General features: G+C 44.0%; 1 protein-coding gene across 1 annotated transcript in view; it reads left to right on the top strand.

Moving 5' to 3' along the window:
* Positions 1-3,275: 3,275 nt before the first annotated feature.
* The window catches only part of CEP250 (centrosomal protein 250), a 47,145-nt gene continuing 35,570 nt past the window's right edge, over positions 3,276-14,850 (top strand). The window contains 7 exon segments of the mRNA XM_078150258.1: positions 3,276-3,470; positions 9,049-9,352; positions 9,719-9,775; positions 10,598-10,680; positions 10,888-11,053; positions 11,491-11,597; positions 11,958-12,206. Coding sequence (XP_078006384.1) covers positions 9,170-9,352; positions 9,719-9,775; positions 10,598-10,680; positions 10,888-11,053; positions 11,491-11,597; positions 11,958-12,206 — 845 coding nt within the window. The 5' untranslated portion in view covers positions 3,276-3,470; positions 9,049-9,169.

The raw sequence follows: 14,850 nt of genomic DNA, 5'->3' as shown, positions 1-14,850 counted from the left end.
AAGTGTTGAGCCTGAAGTCAGAAGACTGCTTTTCTTGAGTCCAAACCTGGCCTCAGATACTTAGTAGTTGTGTGATCCTGGGCAAATCACTTTATCTTGTTTGCCTCAGTTTCCTATCTATCAAATGAGCTGGAGAAGGAAATGGCAAATCACTGCAGTATCTTTGCCAAGAAAATTCCAAATTGGGTCACAAAGAGTCAAACAACTAAAAAATGACCGAACAACAAAGACTGTCAGGGGAATGCCACAGACATAGTTTAGGACTTCAGCAAAGCATTCAACAATCTCTCATGCCCTACATATGGATAGGGATAATAGTTAGGTCAGGTTAGCAATGACTGAATGACTAGACCTAAAAAATGGTCATGAATGAGTTGGCTTCACTTTAGACAGAAGTCTCCAGTGGCGTGCAACAAGGACTTGTTTATGGCCTCATGCTGTATAACATCTTTAGTACTGATACAGACAAAGGCAGAAATGGTATGCTTGTCAAATTTGCAGATGATACAAAGCTGGAAGGGATAGAGTCAGTATCCAAAAAGATCTTACTGGGCTGGACTAGAACATTTGTCTACACTGATATAGAGAAAGGCAGAAATGGTATGCTTGTCAAATTTGCAGATGATACAAAGCTGGAAGGGCCAAAAAAATCTTGCTGGACTAGACTAGAACATTTGTCTAAATATAATAAAATGAAACAATAGGAATAAATTTAAAGTCTTACAGTCTGACTTAAATAACTTCAGAAGTATAAAATAGGTATGAGAGTATAAGTATAAAATGAGTCAGGGGCATGGCGTCAAAATTTAGGAGAGTCAGAAGAACAGCCAAGAGGAGAATGAAGCACAATCATTGCGGGCCTTTGCCCAAAATGGAGGTCCCAAAAGGAATTCACAAAATGGAGAAAGACAAATAACCACTGTTCAGAAATATTATGGGGCCGAGGTGTCAAACATTTTACCCTCATACCACATATGAATGCAGACTGAACTAAATTAAAAGGTAATTGGGAAATATTCAACAAAATAAATAAAAATTGTATTACATTTTAAAACTAAGTCAATATGTGGCCTATAGGGATCCTTACGTACAGATTAGTGGTCCTGTCTACTTAAGCTTGACACCATTGTTACAGAAGAGATTCCAGTTCATGATTGGTCCAGATAACTTCTGAGGTCTTTCCTGGGATTCTATGATATTTTAGATGTCAAGTAACAATTTCTACAAAGGTCTGGTGTTGGGAAAAAGTGGAACCAGTCTGAATAGAATGGAAAATTAAGTTTTGAGAGCAGTGGGAAATACATTTCAAAAAATAGTCTTGAATGTAGGTGTCCTCTAAGGCTCTATCCTAGGTCCTGTTCTCCTCTTAAAGAATTATCAAAAATTCCCATGGGTTCACTTATTATCTCTATGCAGACACTTCAAATCTCTGTACCTTGGCCTTATCTCTTTCCTGAATCTGAGTTCCACATCTCCACCTGAGGCCCTACCACACCTCAAATTCAAAGTGGTGCCAACTGAAATCACTGTTTTCCCTACACTTGTCCTTTCTCCACTGATAGCACCATCATTCTGCTAGGCAATCAGCCAAGAAGTCTTTTTCTCCTTCTATAAGGCTTCTGTAAGATTGTTTCATCTTATTTCTTAACACAGTATATGTCAGAGATCACATTTTTCCTCTATATACACACTTCTTCCAACAGTGCAGATAGTAAGTAACCTTTCCACGCCATATGACAACCTTTGTGAGCTGCTATGAGCAAAGGTGATGGCAAACCTTCTGCTGATCAATTCAGACACAGTTGCTAGGCTACAATTTGAATGAATGGTAAAACAAATTCAGCACTTGTTATGAACTGATTTAACTAGAACAGGAAGTTGGAGTGGGATTATGGAAAAGACATAATACCTAGGCTGTCAATAAGATAGCTGGAGAAAAGGGAATGGAGTGAAGCACAGCCTTTCTAAAATATTGGGCTAGCAAAGGAGAAACAATGTCTGTGGGAATGTATGTGTGTGGATGGCATATGTTTTGGAGATGAAAGAACTGAAACCTCTAGGACAGCAAGACTGTTGGTAAGATTTTCTAGACATCCTGGGTGGCAGTAACTTGAAATTTTTCCACTGTATTATTAGAACCAGCAAGACTTTAGGCTCAGGAAGGATCACCTCTACACCACCACGCTTGGGCCAGCTAAGGACTCTGTTAGCACAGACCCACTGATACTGAATGTTTGTGGAATCACCTGTGGGGCAGGGATTCTTGTTCTCATTTTACAGAGGAAGATACTGGCAAAAATTTCTAAAGGATTCAGAATGAAAAATGCTATTCACCTCTAGGAGGAAAACTGATAAACTATACATGCAGGTTGAAGCAAACTTTTTTCACTTTCTTTTCCTCGCTTTTTTTTTTTAAACTTGGCTAACCTGCAAATATTTTGTAGGACTCCATATGTATAACTGGTATTATATGGCTTGCCTTCTCAACAGGTAGGGGAGGGCCTGGCCCAGAGAGAATTTGAACCTTAAAAATTTTTAAAAAGATTTAAAATAAAACTGGGAAACATTTAACAAAATAAAGAAAAATACGACATAACATATAAAGGTACTGAAGCTCAGTATCTCAGAGACAGGACCTGGCTTGTCTGAGTATGTACCAGCCCCAGGAAAGTCCCATCCCCAATTTCAGAGCTCTCTGCACTCCAGAAGGCTGGGCGAGGAAGTCGACCCCAGGGCGCAGAGACCCTCCCGAAAAAGAGGGGGCTGTGTGAACATCTCCAGCGTTAGAGACTCGCTTGGGGGGTAGATGATACGAAAACCCACTGGGCCCGACCCGCAAAAGGAGCTGAACGCAGAAGCAGCAGCAGACAACCAAGCACGACAGTCCAGGGCTCAGAGCCCATAGCCTTAAAAGGGCGGGGAGAGGGGAGGAGTCGGCAGCGAGGCGCAAGCGCAGTAGCCTACGCCGGACTGTGGGACCTGCCCGACTTGTCCTTTGGTTTTCCACAGCTGTTCCCCTGATATCTTCCCTCACTCGAACTAATTGTCTTCTTGGGTCTCAGCATCCTCATCTGTAAAAATGACAGGGATACACCAGAAGATCTGTCTCCAAGGTGCCTTCCAATTTCCAGCTCTCACTCTACGACCTAGGAAACCGATCGTAGACAAATTCCAACATGGCAGCCATTCACGCTGAGCCTGCGCAGTCAGGCGGGTCAGCTGGGGCGAGGGGGGGCAGGAGGTCAGAGGTTAAGGATCCGAGTTCCTCCAGCTGAGCCTCTAAGAGGCGAAAGGGCGGGAAAGAGATGGGGAGGAGGGGGCGGGGCCTGGTCCAATCCCAGCCCCGGCCCACCCCGGATGGGCCCCTACCCCCGTGGCCCCAAGGTGAGCGGGGCCTTCCCTGCAGGAGGACGCCAGCGCGTGGACTCCGCCGCGGAGGCTGCCGGGAGCGGGCACGGGCGCGGGCTGAGGTAGGGCAGGGCGGGGCGGGGCAGTGTTTAACGGTCCGGTCCGCGTGTGGGGCAGCCGGGTAGGCAGGCGGCGGCTTCGGGCCATCCCTAGGTCCAGGGCGCCTTTAAAATCCCTGAAGAATCGCAGGGACAGCGAGGGGCGGTGTAGACGGTGCCCGCTCCGCCGTGAGGCCGCCAAGGTCCAGGGTCATGGATTTCGAGCTGCTGAGGACTGTGGTGGGCATCTGCCTCCATTCCCCGTGTTTTACGGAGGGAGGGAACTCAGGCCCGGAGACGTGAACTGACTCACCCCGGGATGCACAGCTGGGCATAGAACCTAAGTGGTGCAAAAGAGAGCGCTGGGCCTGGAGTCAGGAAGACCTGAGTTCAGAGTCTGCCTCAAGTCAATTTAAACTCTCCTCGGTAAGAATAGAGATAATAAAAAAAACAACATCCCAGGGTTGTTGTGAGGATAAAATAATATCTGTAAGGCACTTAATGAACCTTAAAGTGCAATATAAATGCTAGCTATCATGATTTCCTGACCCCAAATCCAGAGTCCTGTCCATTACACCAACTTCTTCCTCCGGCATAGGCCTTATTTTCCTTAGTTCACATACTGATGTTGAGCTGCATGGTCTCACAGTACCAGTTCTGTGCTTTTTGGTAAAATTAGCTGACAAGTTATTGTCCACCATATGCCTGAGCACCCATTGTAGGAAAAGTCATACTGTAGACACTTACTTGAGAGGTGGGGCTAGGAATACTAAAGGGAAAGAACATGACTTGGGAGTCAGGAGACCTGTTTCTGTTCCTGTCTCTAGCACTCACTGGCTCTGTGACCAAAGGCAAATCATTTAATCCCTTTAAGCCTCAGCTTCCTTCTTTGTAAAATGGGGATGGTAATAGTTATTACTTAAATCCTAGAGCTCTGTGAGAAAAACACAGACTCTTTCCAGCTGCTTAGACCATTACAGTAGTCTCAACATCCATTCAGACTCTTTACCTGATATTCAAGGCACTGTACAATCTGGTAGCACCCCAACTTTCCAGACTTACGTTATTCCCCTCATTACTATATTACCCTCCCCAGCACACCCCATACTTGTTTCCTTACCTTTGCTCAGGTTATTCATTATTTCTAGAGTCTACGTAATGAATTGCTACCCATTCCTCAAAGGCTGATTCAGATACCAGTGTTTTTGTGAGATTTTCCCAGATCCATCTCCATCTGTAATGACTTTCCCCCTCTCTTGTACACTTACATAATATATAGTACAGAATCACAGCATTTAGAATTGGCGTTAGAGATAATTTAGGTCAAATCACTTGTTTTAGGTTTTTTTGTTACTTTCCTTATCTGATTAGTTGAGGGTATAGACCATGTCAAAACTTTTGCAGAGCTCAGTGCTTTGCAGACATTAAGTGGTTAGTAAATAAATGAGTGAGGCAAAAAAGATCTGTTAGGAGGTTCTTGCCATAAACTGATAATGAGGGCTGGTACCAGTTAGTGGCAGTGGAATAGAGAAGGAAAGTACTGGTGTAAGAGATGTTAGAAGGTAGAATCAACATGACTTTGTACCTGAATGTGAGAAATGAATGAGGGAGGATGAAGAATTAAAGATAATCTCGAAGTTATCAACAGGGTAAATGGTGGTGCCACAGACAGAATCAGTAATGTTCTTAGGAGGAATAGAATAGGTGAAAAGATGAGAGGAAGAGCTGAGCCTTGTACATATTGAGGCACTGGTAGGATATCCACTTGGAGATTTTTTGGAGCTCAGAAGAAAAGTCAGACCTCCTATGAGAGTGAACTGCCCCATTTAGGTAGTATTTATTTTCTTTCTTTTTCTTTCTTTCTTTGTGAGGCAATTGGGGTTAAGTGACTTGCCCAAGGTCACACAGCTAGTAAGTGTCAAGTGTTTAGTCTGAAGCTGGATTTGAACTCAATTCGTCCTGACTCCAGGGCCGGTGCTCTATCCACTGTACCACCTAGCTGCCCTCCTTATTTTCCTCTCTGTCTTGGATTTTGCCAAGAGTCTGAGCAGGTTTGATAACTTTTTCCCTCTTCCTTCACTAATGATCCTATTCTATCCTCTCTCCTCCAGCATATTGCTCCTTCTGTCATCCCCACTCTCTCATTTATCTTTAATCTCTCCCTGTCTTGTATACTTCCCTAATGCCTACAAACATGCCCATGTCTCCCCTGTCCTGACAAAACCTTCACTTAATCTGTCCATCTCTGATTAATGTCATCCCATATCTCTTCTGCCCTTTGTAGCTAAATTCCTTGAGTAGGCTATTTACAATAGACACTTCCACTCTTCCTTTTGCTCTCTTAATTCTCTCTACAATCAAACTTCCAACTTCATTCAACCAAAATTGCTCTCTCCAGAGTGAGTAATGGTCTCTTAATTACCAAATCCAGTGGCCTTTTCTCAATCTACATTCTTCCTGACCTTCCTGGAGCCTTTGACTATATATCACCCTCTTCTTCTTGATAATCTCTTCTCTCTAAGTTTTCAGGGTACTGCTCTCTCCTAGTTCTCTCCCTAATTATGTGAATTGCTTCTCAGTCTCCTTTGCTCCTTTGCTAGATCTTCATTCAGCTTGGGTGTTTGCTAACTGTCGGTGTCCCCTGGGCTTTGACTTGAGCTCTCTTCTCTTCTCCCTGCATACTACTTTACTTGTTGATCTCTTCAGTTTTCAGGGATTCCATTATCTTTATGCTGATGATTCTCATATTTACTTATCTAGCCCTAACCTCTCTGCACATCTCTGCTGACCTCTAGTCTTGCATCTCCAACTGCTTATCAGCTATCCGAAACTAGCTGCCCTGTAGACATCTTAAACACAACATGTCCAAAACAGAACCCATTATCTTTCCCCCAAAATCCTCTTCCCTTCCAAACTTCCCTGTTACTGTCAAGGACACCACCATCATCCTAGGCCCACAACCTTGATGTCATGTTTGACTCTCCTCTATCTTTAACCCCTTCCTCACCCTCTGCCACTAACCAATCTGTTGCTGAGGTCTGTTGATTTCACTTTTGTAACATCTCTCACACTTGCCCCTTCTTTCCTCTGCCATTGCTACCAAACTGGTAGAGGCCTTTATCTCTTCCCACCTGGATTATTGCCACAGCCTGCTAGTTGGTCTGTCTGACACAAGGTTCTCCCCACTCCAGTCCATCCCTTGTTCAGCTGCCAAAGTGATTTTCCTAAAGCACAGATCTGACCATTTCTTCCCACTGCTAGATCAACTCCAGTGGCTTCCTATCATCTCTAGGATCAAATACAAAATCCATTCAAATTCCTTCATAGCATAACACTTCCCCACACACACACACACATACACCCCTGCTCTTCAATCCAGTGACACTAGCCACTTTGCTGTTCATCAAACAGGACATCTGGGGCATTTTCTAGGACTGTCCTCCATGCCTGGAACTCTCCTTCCCCATCTCTGCCTCCTAGCTTTCCTTCCATGCCCCCACTAAAATTACACATTCTACAGGAAACCTCTCCTATCCCTCTTAATTTAATTTGAGTGCCTTCCCTCTGTTGATTATTTCCTATTTATCCTGTATATAGATGTTTGTCCATAGTTATTTGTATGTTGTTTCTTCCATTAGATCGTGAGCTTCTTGAGAACATGGACTATCTTTTGCCTTTCTTTGTATCCCCATTGCTTAGCACAGTGCCTGGCACATAGTAGGTGCTTATTAACTTATTGTTAGGACATATGAGTGAATCCTGTGGCTTAAAGTGGGAATTGAGGCTTTAAGAATTAATAGGATTGCCGAGAGAGAGCAAGAAAGAGATAAGAGGGTTAAGGATAGACCCTTGGGGAACATCTACATTAGAGAACCTAGAAGATAGGAATGAAGGAAAGAAAAGAAGCAGATAGACAAAAGGAGAACTAGGTGTCTCTGAAACTAAAGGAGGAACTTTCAGGAGGGATAAGTAGGAAACAGTGTCAAAAATTGTAAAGGTCAAAAGGAGTGGAATTTGGCAATTAAGTCATTGGTGACTAGAGCAGTTTTAGTAGAATTACTAAAGGCAATGTAATTACTAAAGATATGTATCCTACCTACTAAGGTAGGGTACAGAAGTCATATTGCAAGTTGTTGAGCAGATATGAAACGTTGGCAACCATTTCAAATGTAGCAGTGAAGGTGAGAAGAGAGATGGATTGGGAGCTGAATGAGTTAGCTAGAAGGATCAAGGGAAAGGTTTTTTTTATTTTGGGGGAACTGAGTATATTTGCAGGCAAATGGAAAGGGAGAGATTGAAAATACATGAAAGAAAGAGGATGACTGCTGGAGCAAGGTACTGGAAGAAATGGGAAGAATTGGGATCAAAAAAGACTGTACACGAAGTGATTATCCTTAATGGAGAATGAAGAAAACTTCTATGGCCAGAAGGAAAGAAAATAAGGATAAATTGATATTTGTTCTTAGCTCCCTCTTCTCTAGGATTCCACACCTCAAAACCCTTCAGTACCATACCCTATTCTTTCCCTCTTTGCTCTAGTATCAGAGAAAGAGGTGATCTTCTTACTAAGGCAACACCCTTTATATGTGCCTTTGACTCCGTCCCCTTCTGTCTCCTCCAGGAGCTTATCCTTTCAATTTATTCCTTTTCTCTCTCTCTCTGTCTCTCTCTGTCTCTCTCTGTCTCTCTCTGTCTCTCTCTCTCTCTCTCTCTCTCTCTCTCTCTCTCTCTCTCTCTCTCTCTCTCTCTCTCTGTTTTAAGGCAATGGGGGTTAAGTGACTTGCCCAGGGTCACTAGCTAGTAAGTGTTAAGTGTTTGGTCTGAGGCTGGATTTGAACTCAGGTCCTCCTGCCTCCAGGGCCAGTTCTCTATCCACTGCATCACCTAGCTGCCTCCCTTTTCTCTTTTTTTAATCAATCTCTTTTTAGCCTGTCTTCTAGCTGCTTTCCTGATTTTACAAATATGCCCAATCTCCCCTATCCTGTCATCTTCACACTTTGCCTGTAACTTCCATTCATTGCCCCTCTTAGATCACTTATGTGGTTGCAGAATTCATAGTACCTTTCCTGTTTCTAGAATCATCATCATCATTGTCATAACTCATTTCTATAGTACTACATTTAAGATTTACAAGACAATTTCTTCCCAATTGAGTTGTTAGGGAGGGAGGGATGGTATTATTAACATTTCATAGATGAGGAAACCGAGAGAGAGGTTATGTGGTCTCAAAGCTAGTGAGTTTCTGAGCTGCAGAAAGAGACCTTAATATTCATGTAAGGAAAGTCTCTCACCATAAGGAGGAAACTTAAGAGAGGGTTGACATGTTCACACATCAAGCTGTGGCAAAGCCAGAACTACACCCCAGGTTTCTTGGCTCCCATTCCAGGGTTCTTAAAATTTGGTTGCCTTCTCTGTTGGGCCCCTGTCTGAGTCACTGATGAGATTGAAGCCCATAGCCTACAGTTGGCCTTACATGTCCCTCCTTTGGCATAACTACTTTTCAAGGAGAGTAAACTGCCCTACTTGTTTTCCACTCTCTTTTGAACTTTGCCAAGAGTCTGGGCAGGTTTGACTACCTTCTTCCTGTGCTCCTGTCCCACAGCCCAAGAAGAAATCTAAGCAATGCACTCATGGTGATAAAACCTGCCAAAGAGTAAGCAGAATAGACATGTGCTTCCTGCTGCAGAAAGACAAGACTCAGTGGCCTGGTGTCTGGTCCTCAAATGGAGGCAAGAGACCACGGGCACGACATGAAGCCCCAGCCTCCACAGATAGCACTGGAGAAGCAGATCCTGGCACTGCAGCAGCAGATGGCGGAGAACCAGGCTGCTTCCTGGCGAAAGCTGAAGATCTCCCAGGAGGCCCAGCTGAGGCAGGCAGTACTTGTGAGAAAGCTGCAAGCCAAGGTGAAGTAGCTACTATTCTGTGGAGGGTTGGGGGACAAGTGAGAAGGAAGAGAGATGTCTGAGAAGAAACCCCTCTCAGGTTTTCAGGGTAGTGGCTTAGCACCTTCAAGTAGAATTGTTTAGTGAGATGAGGAAAGTCTTTGGAAATGTTAGCTTATGTTCCTTCCATGTGCAAAATGAGAATTCTGCTCTGTTCACAAATGTAAACAGTTTCTCTTAAGGATCTAGGTAGGCAGATGCTCTAACCTAGTATTGTCTGTATCTGCTCCAATAATGAGAGCTTACACACTCCTCTGCAGGTTTGCTGGGCAGCCACAATTAGTATCAGCAATGTCCATTGAGTGTGGCCTGGGACTCTTTTTCTAGGTACTGCAGTACCGGAACTGGTGTCAGGAGCTAGAGCAGCAGCTGGAGAACATAGGGGTAAGTGAACATGAGCTCTGAGCACCCATGCTATGTTTCCTCTGGGCATTCAATGAATCAATGTTACATGAAATTTGGTGAGGCCATACCTAGGCTGAATATGCTCACTGCTTTGCTGCTAAGAGGCTGCTGGTCTCCATTGCTGTGGGGCCCCTATTTTCTGTCTGAGTGATGAGAAGATCAGCATCGGTCCCTCCTCCCCTTATCTCTTAGAGCACAATCACATAGGTCCCTTCATGAGACACAGGCCCTCCACATCAGTTACTTCCAGCCTCAGGACTTCTGGCAACTGTTGCCCATGGAGGTTGCCTTCCTGCCAAGTTGAAACCTGTGAAACAGGAGAGAAGGAATGAATTTGTCCTCCTGCAGTTGCCAGTGCTGGCTGAGCTCTCTCTGCACATATTTGCACACATGCGCACGTGTGTGTGTGTGTGTGTGTGTGTGTGTGTGTGTGTGTGTATGCATGTGTACTCGAGTCCTCGTCCCAAACTGCACATACTAAGGATGAGGGCTGGGTAACATGTTTGTGCCTTAAGGTACCTGCCACATGTATGAGACTTGGCTTTCATGGGATCTGTGAGGGATATTCAGATGTTCTAGTATTTTCTATGGAAAAACATCTTCAGAGTGAACTTTGCTAAAGGGAAGAGCGGTCCCTGATTCCTTCCGGGCAATAAGGATGCTACAGTTAAGATTGTGATTTACAAAAGGAGACTGGCATATATGGGGAAGAGAATCAGGGAAAGGCGTATGGAGGCTTTGGTCTGAGTAATGATAATCTGACTAGAGGTAAATAAGGTTTCTTTGTTTTGTCTGGTTAAGGGACCTATCCCAAAGAGGTGGGAAAGTGCTGAAGAGCCCAGACTGGAGCAGCTGCTGATCCGTCTGGATGAAGAACACCAGAGGTGACGACCCCAAGTTCTTTAGTGTGGGGATTAGGTAGCCAAGTGGTTAAGGTCATTTTCAATAGGCCAGACACCCCTGTGTTTAGCTGCCACATCTTGGATTCCTGACAAGGGACAGGGCTAGTATTTGCCATTGTACTCTACATTCAGAAGTTAGGGAATTAGACCACACTTATATTTTCTATTTTTATCCCTACCCCAAATCAGGTCTGAGAGTTTGGTGAAAGTGAACACACAGCTTCAGCAGCACCTGGAGAAAGCTGATGTGGTGAACAAGGCCCTTCAAGAAGATGTGGGAAAGTTAACAGTAGACTGGAGTCATGCTCAGGATGAGCTGGCAAGGCGACAGAGTGACTGGCAAATGGAGAGGGAGGTAGGGCATGCAGGAAACCCAGGCAGTCTAGTCATTTAAGGACAAGGAGTTTCATTTGCTCACAGTAGGATTCATGGTCCAGAGACAGTGCTAGAAAGGGTTAATTTTGGGTCTTGTCAGGGGACTGGGTTGCCAGTGCTCAGAACCTTCAGTAGTAGCTCTGGCTCCTTGGAGCTTCAGCTCAGTTCTCTGCTGGGATGACTTATTCATGACTAGAAAGTCTCACAGATAAATGGCATAATACTAAGTGACTCCATTCCTGCAGAGGTGGCTTATGCCTACCTAAGGGGGGGGGCCCAGCTGGGACTGGAAGTTTTCTGACACCACTAGTATGGATGATGAGGTAGAGGGCAGCGAGTTGAAACAGGTTCCATGCCTCCTGGACTGACAGTGGTGACCTCTGACTTTTGAGATGACCTTAGTCTCCAAACATTCAGTTCTTCAAGGGCTACGTGAAAGGGGAACATGGCCGCCTTCTCAGCCTATGGCGGGAGGTGGTGACCTTCCGACGCCACTTCATGGAAATGAAGACAGCCACTGACAGGTCAGTGAGGAGAATGGTGTGGGAGGACCCGAAACTTTAAGTGGGAATAAGGAATAAGCACATTCTCCTCCTCTTTTCTAATCTCCGTTTGGATGGGGTTTGAAGGCACAAAAATGAATGAGAAAGTGAAAAAGGAGAGTATTTGAGATGGAGGAATAGCATGACATAAGAATGTATATGGGCTATGTGTAGCAGCAAGAAAATGAGGAGAATTGTCTGACCAGAGCAGAGGGGATATATTAGGGAATAGTGACAAATTAATCCAGATGATTCCCTCCAGAGGCAGGATCCTCAGGGTTTGGTGGGCTTCATTTCATCATACCCTTTGCCAGTCCCTCTCAGACTCTTGTGTTTCTTCAGGGACTTGGCTGAGCTAAAGGCTGAACATATGAAGATTTCAGGTTCCCTGCTGACCAGCTGCCTGCACCTGAGCTTAGAATTACAGTCCCAGGAGCCTCAGGGGTCAGGGAGGCTACCTGGCAATGAGCGGGCCCATCTACAACTAGTAGCCAGAACCCAGGAATTGGAGAAGGAAATACATGAAAGAAGCCAAGAACTTAACCTCCTGAAGGCCAGAGGGAATAAAGAGAAGGCAGAACTTCAGGATAGGTGAGATGATAGGAATCCTAGAAAGGAATATTAAAAGCAAAGCAACTCGCCAAAGAACTGGATATTGGTGCCAAATAAGTGGGTAATAACCCAGAACCTTCCTGTCTTCATAGGAGGAAAGGAGATTAATGAGTAAGCATTTATTGAACACCTACTATGTGCCAAGCACTGTGGGGGATGCAAAAATGATAGTGAAACACTCTGTCCTTGATCTACCAGAGGAGGCATATATACATATATAGATAGGTTGTACAAAAGAGAAATAGGAAAATTTCTGGAAGAAGGCACTAGCAGCTAGAGAGATCAAGAAAGGCTTCATGTAGAAAGTGATACATGAACTGAGTCTGAGAGGAAAATAGTCATTCTAAAAGGCAGAGGTGAAGAAGGAATTTATTCCGGGCAGGGGAAATACCAGTCAAGCTTAAAGACACCAGTAGAAGAAATGAAATGCCATGTATGAGGAACATTGAGAAGGCCAGTTTGTCTGAACTGTAGTGTGCATGAAGAAAGTAACGTGTGATAAGACTGGAAAAGTAGTTTGGGGCCAGGTTGTGTCAGGCTTTAAATTCCAAACAAAGGGGTCTGTATTTGATCTTAGGGGATATTGGAGGCACTGGAACTTTCTGAGCAGGGCAGTGACATGGCATGACTTGTGATTTAGAAGAATCACTTTGCAGCTGTACGAAAGATAGATTGGAGTAGGGAGACACTTGAGGCAGGGAAACCAATTAGGAAGCTATTGCAATAGTCCAGGTGAAAGGTAATGAGGTCCTGAACTAAGATGGTGATTTTGCAAATGGAGGAAGGGGGGTGTATGAGAAAGATGTTTAAAAGACTTGACGGTTGACTGGATATCTAGGATGAAGGAGAGTAAAGAGTTGAGGATGAGATTGGATGAAAATGAGATTCCCAAGATTGGGAACCTGGAGTGACTGGAAGGATGGGTGGTGCCTTTGACAGAATTAGTGAAATTTTGGAAACTAGTGGGTTTGGGGGAAAAGGTAATGAGTCCTGTTTTAGACCTGTTGAGTTGGAGATGCCTATGAGGCGTTCAGTTTGAACTATCCAATCAGCATTTGGTATGTATGGGTTCAGAGCTCAGGAATAACTAGAATTCACCATGTAGATCTATAAATTTTCTGCAGAGAGTGATTGAGCCCACTGAAGTTGATAAGATCAATAAGATAATATAAAGAGAAAAGAGGAGAGGGCCCAGGACAGAGCCTTGGGGGATACTTGCATTTAGTGGATGAGACATGGATGAAGATCTAGCAAAGGAAACTGAGGAGTGGTCAGACAGGTAGGAGGAGAACAAGGAGAGGACATTGTCACAAAAATGCAGATGGGGAGAGAATATGCACAAGAAGAAATAGTCCATAGCATCCAATGCTACAGAGATGTCAAAAAGAATGAGGTTGGGGGAAAGGCCATAATTTTTGGCAATTAAGAGATCATTGGTAACTTTAGACAAAGTAGTTTCAGTTGAATGATGAAGCCATATTGCAAACAGTTGAGTATAGAGAAAGTGGAGGTAACAAGCATAGGCAGCTTTTTCTCTAGGAGTTTGGCTGAGAAAGGGAGGAGAAATATGGGAGAATAATTTGAAAAAATGGGATGGTAGAAACTATTAAGATTTTTTTAAAGGATGGGGAAGGCTTGGGTATGTTTATAGACAATGGGGACGAAACCAGTAGATTGGGAGGGATTGAAGATTAGGGAGAGAGAGGGGATTATTGTGGTGGCAGTTTGCTGGAGAAGATGGGAGGGGCTGGGATCAAAGGTACCTGTAGAAGTTAAGGGCCACATCTTCATTGGAAACTAGAATAAAGGAAGAGATAAAAAGGGATGATATCAAGGGGTTGTGAGATACCAATTAAAAAGTACAACTGAAAACTACAATTGTGGCATGCTGCTGATCTTTGTTCCTTGCAGAGGACTTTTTTCCCCATCTTGGCAGTTTGCCTCCACTAGACTAGCTGTTGAGGTAGTAATGGGGCATTTGAAAATCCCATGGAATCTTGAAGGAGTCACAAGTTTAGTAAAAGTTAGGGCCTTGACAGACTCTTATGAGATGTGCCCTTTCCTTAAGAGTATTTTAGGGTCAAGACGGCAGAATGATAGTTGAACCTTCCTGAACTAAGTCCTTATTCCCTTTCCTCCTGTTTCCATATGTAACAACATCTATCAACATCCATATGCAACAGCATCTCCCTATCATGAATCAAAACATACCAGCTGAAAGTTACCTGGGCAGAAAAGTGGCGAGCAATCTTTCAGGATGGGCAAATGTAAGGGGGGTAAATAAATACAACCATCTAGGATTCTGGGCTGTCTTTTTCAACCCAGCAAAGGGCCTGTGAGTCTTCCTGGACTATTTTCTGAAAACATTGAGTCATTGTGCTGCCACAGTCAAAAATCCTAACCAGAATATCACCTTAGAAGGGGATTAGAAACAACACAAACCTATGATGCATCTACACTGGAAGTAGTATATAATCATCTCATTATTATACTTCTGAGGCATAGGGAAGCTCGAGAGTGTCTAAGAAAGCCCATCTCAAATGAGTAAGGAGATGAGGAAGTTTCTAGTTGAAGACAGACTAAAAAGATATGAAAAGACAGACTGGGAAGTGTCGGTATGATC

Source organism: Phascolarctos cinereus, unplaced genomic scaffold (assembly GCF_003287225.1).
Source record: "Phascolarctos cinereus isolate Bilbo 61053 unplaced genomic scaffold, phaCin_HiC Scaffold_2;HRSCAF=192, whole genome shotgun sequence".
NCBI classification, from domain to species: Eukaryota; Metazoa; Chordata; class Mammalia; order Diprotodontia; family Phascolarctidae; genus Phascolarctos; species Phascolarctos cinereus.
The sequence above is the reverse complement of the archived record's forward strand: the minus strand, read 5'-3'. Positions and strand labels throughout refer to the sequence as shown.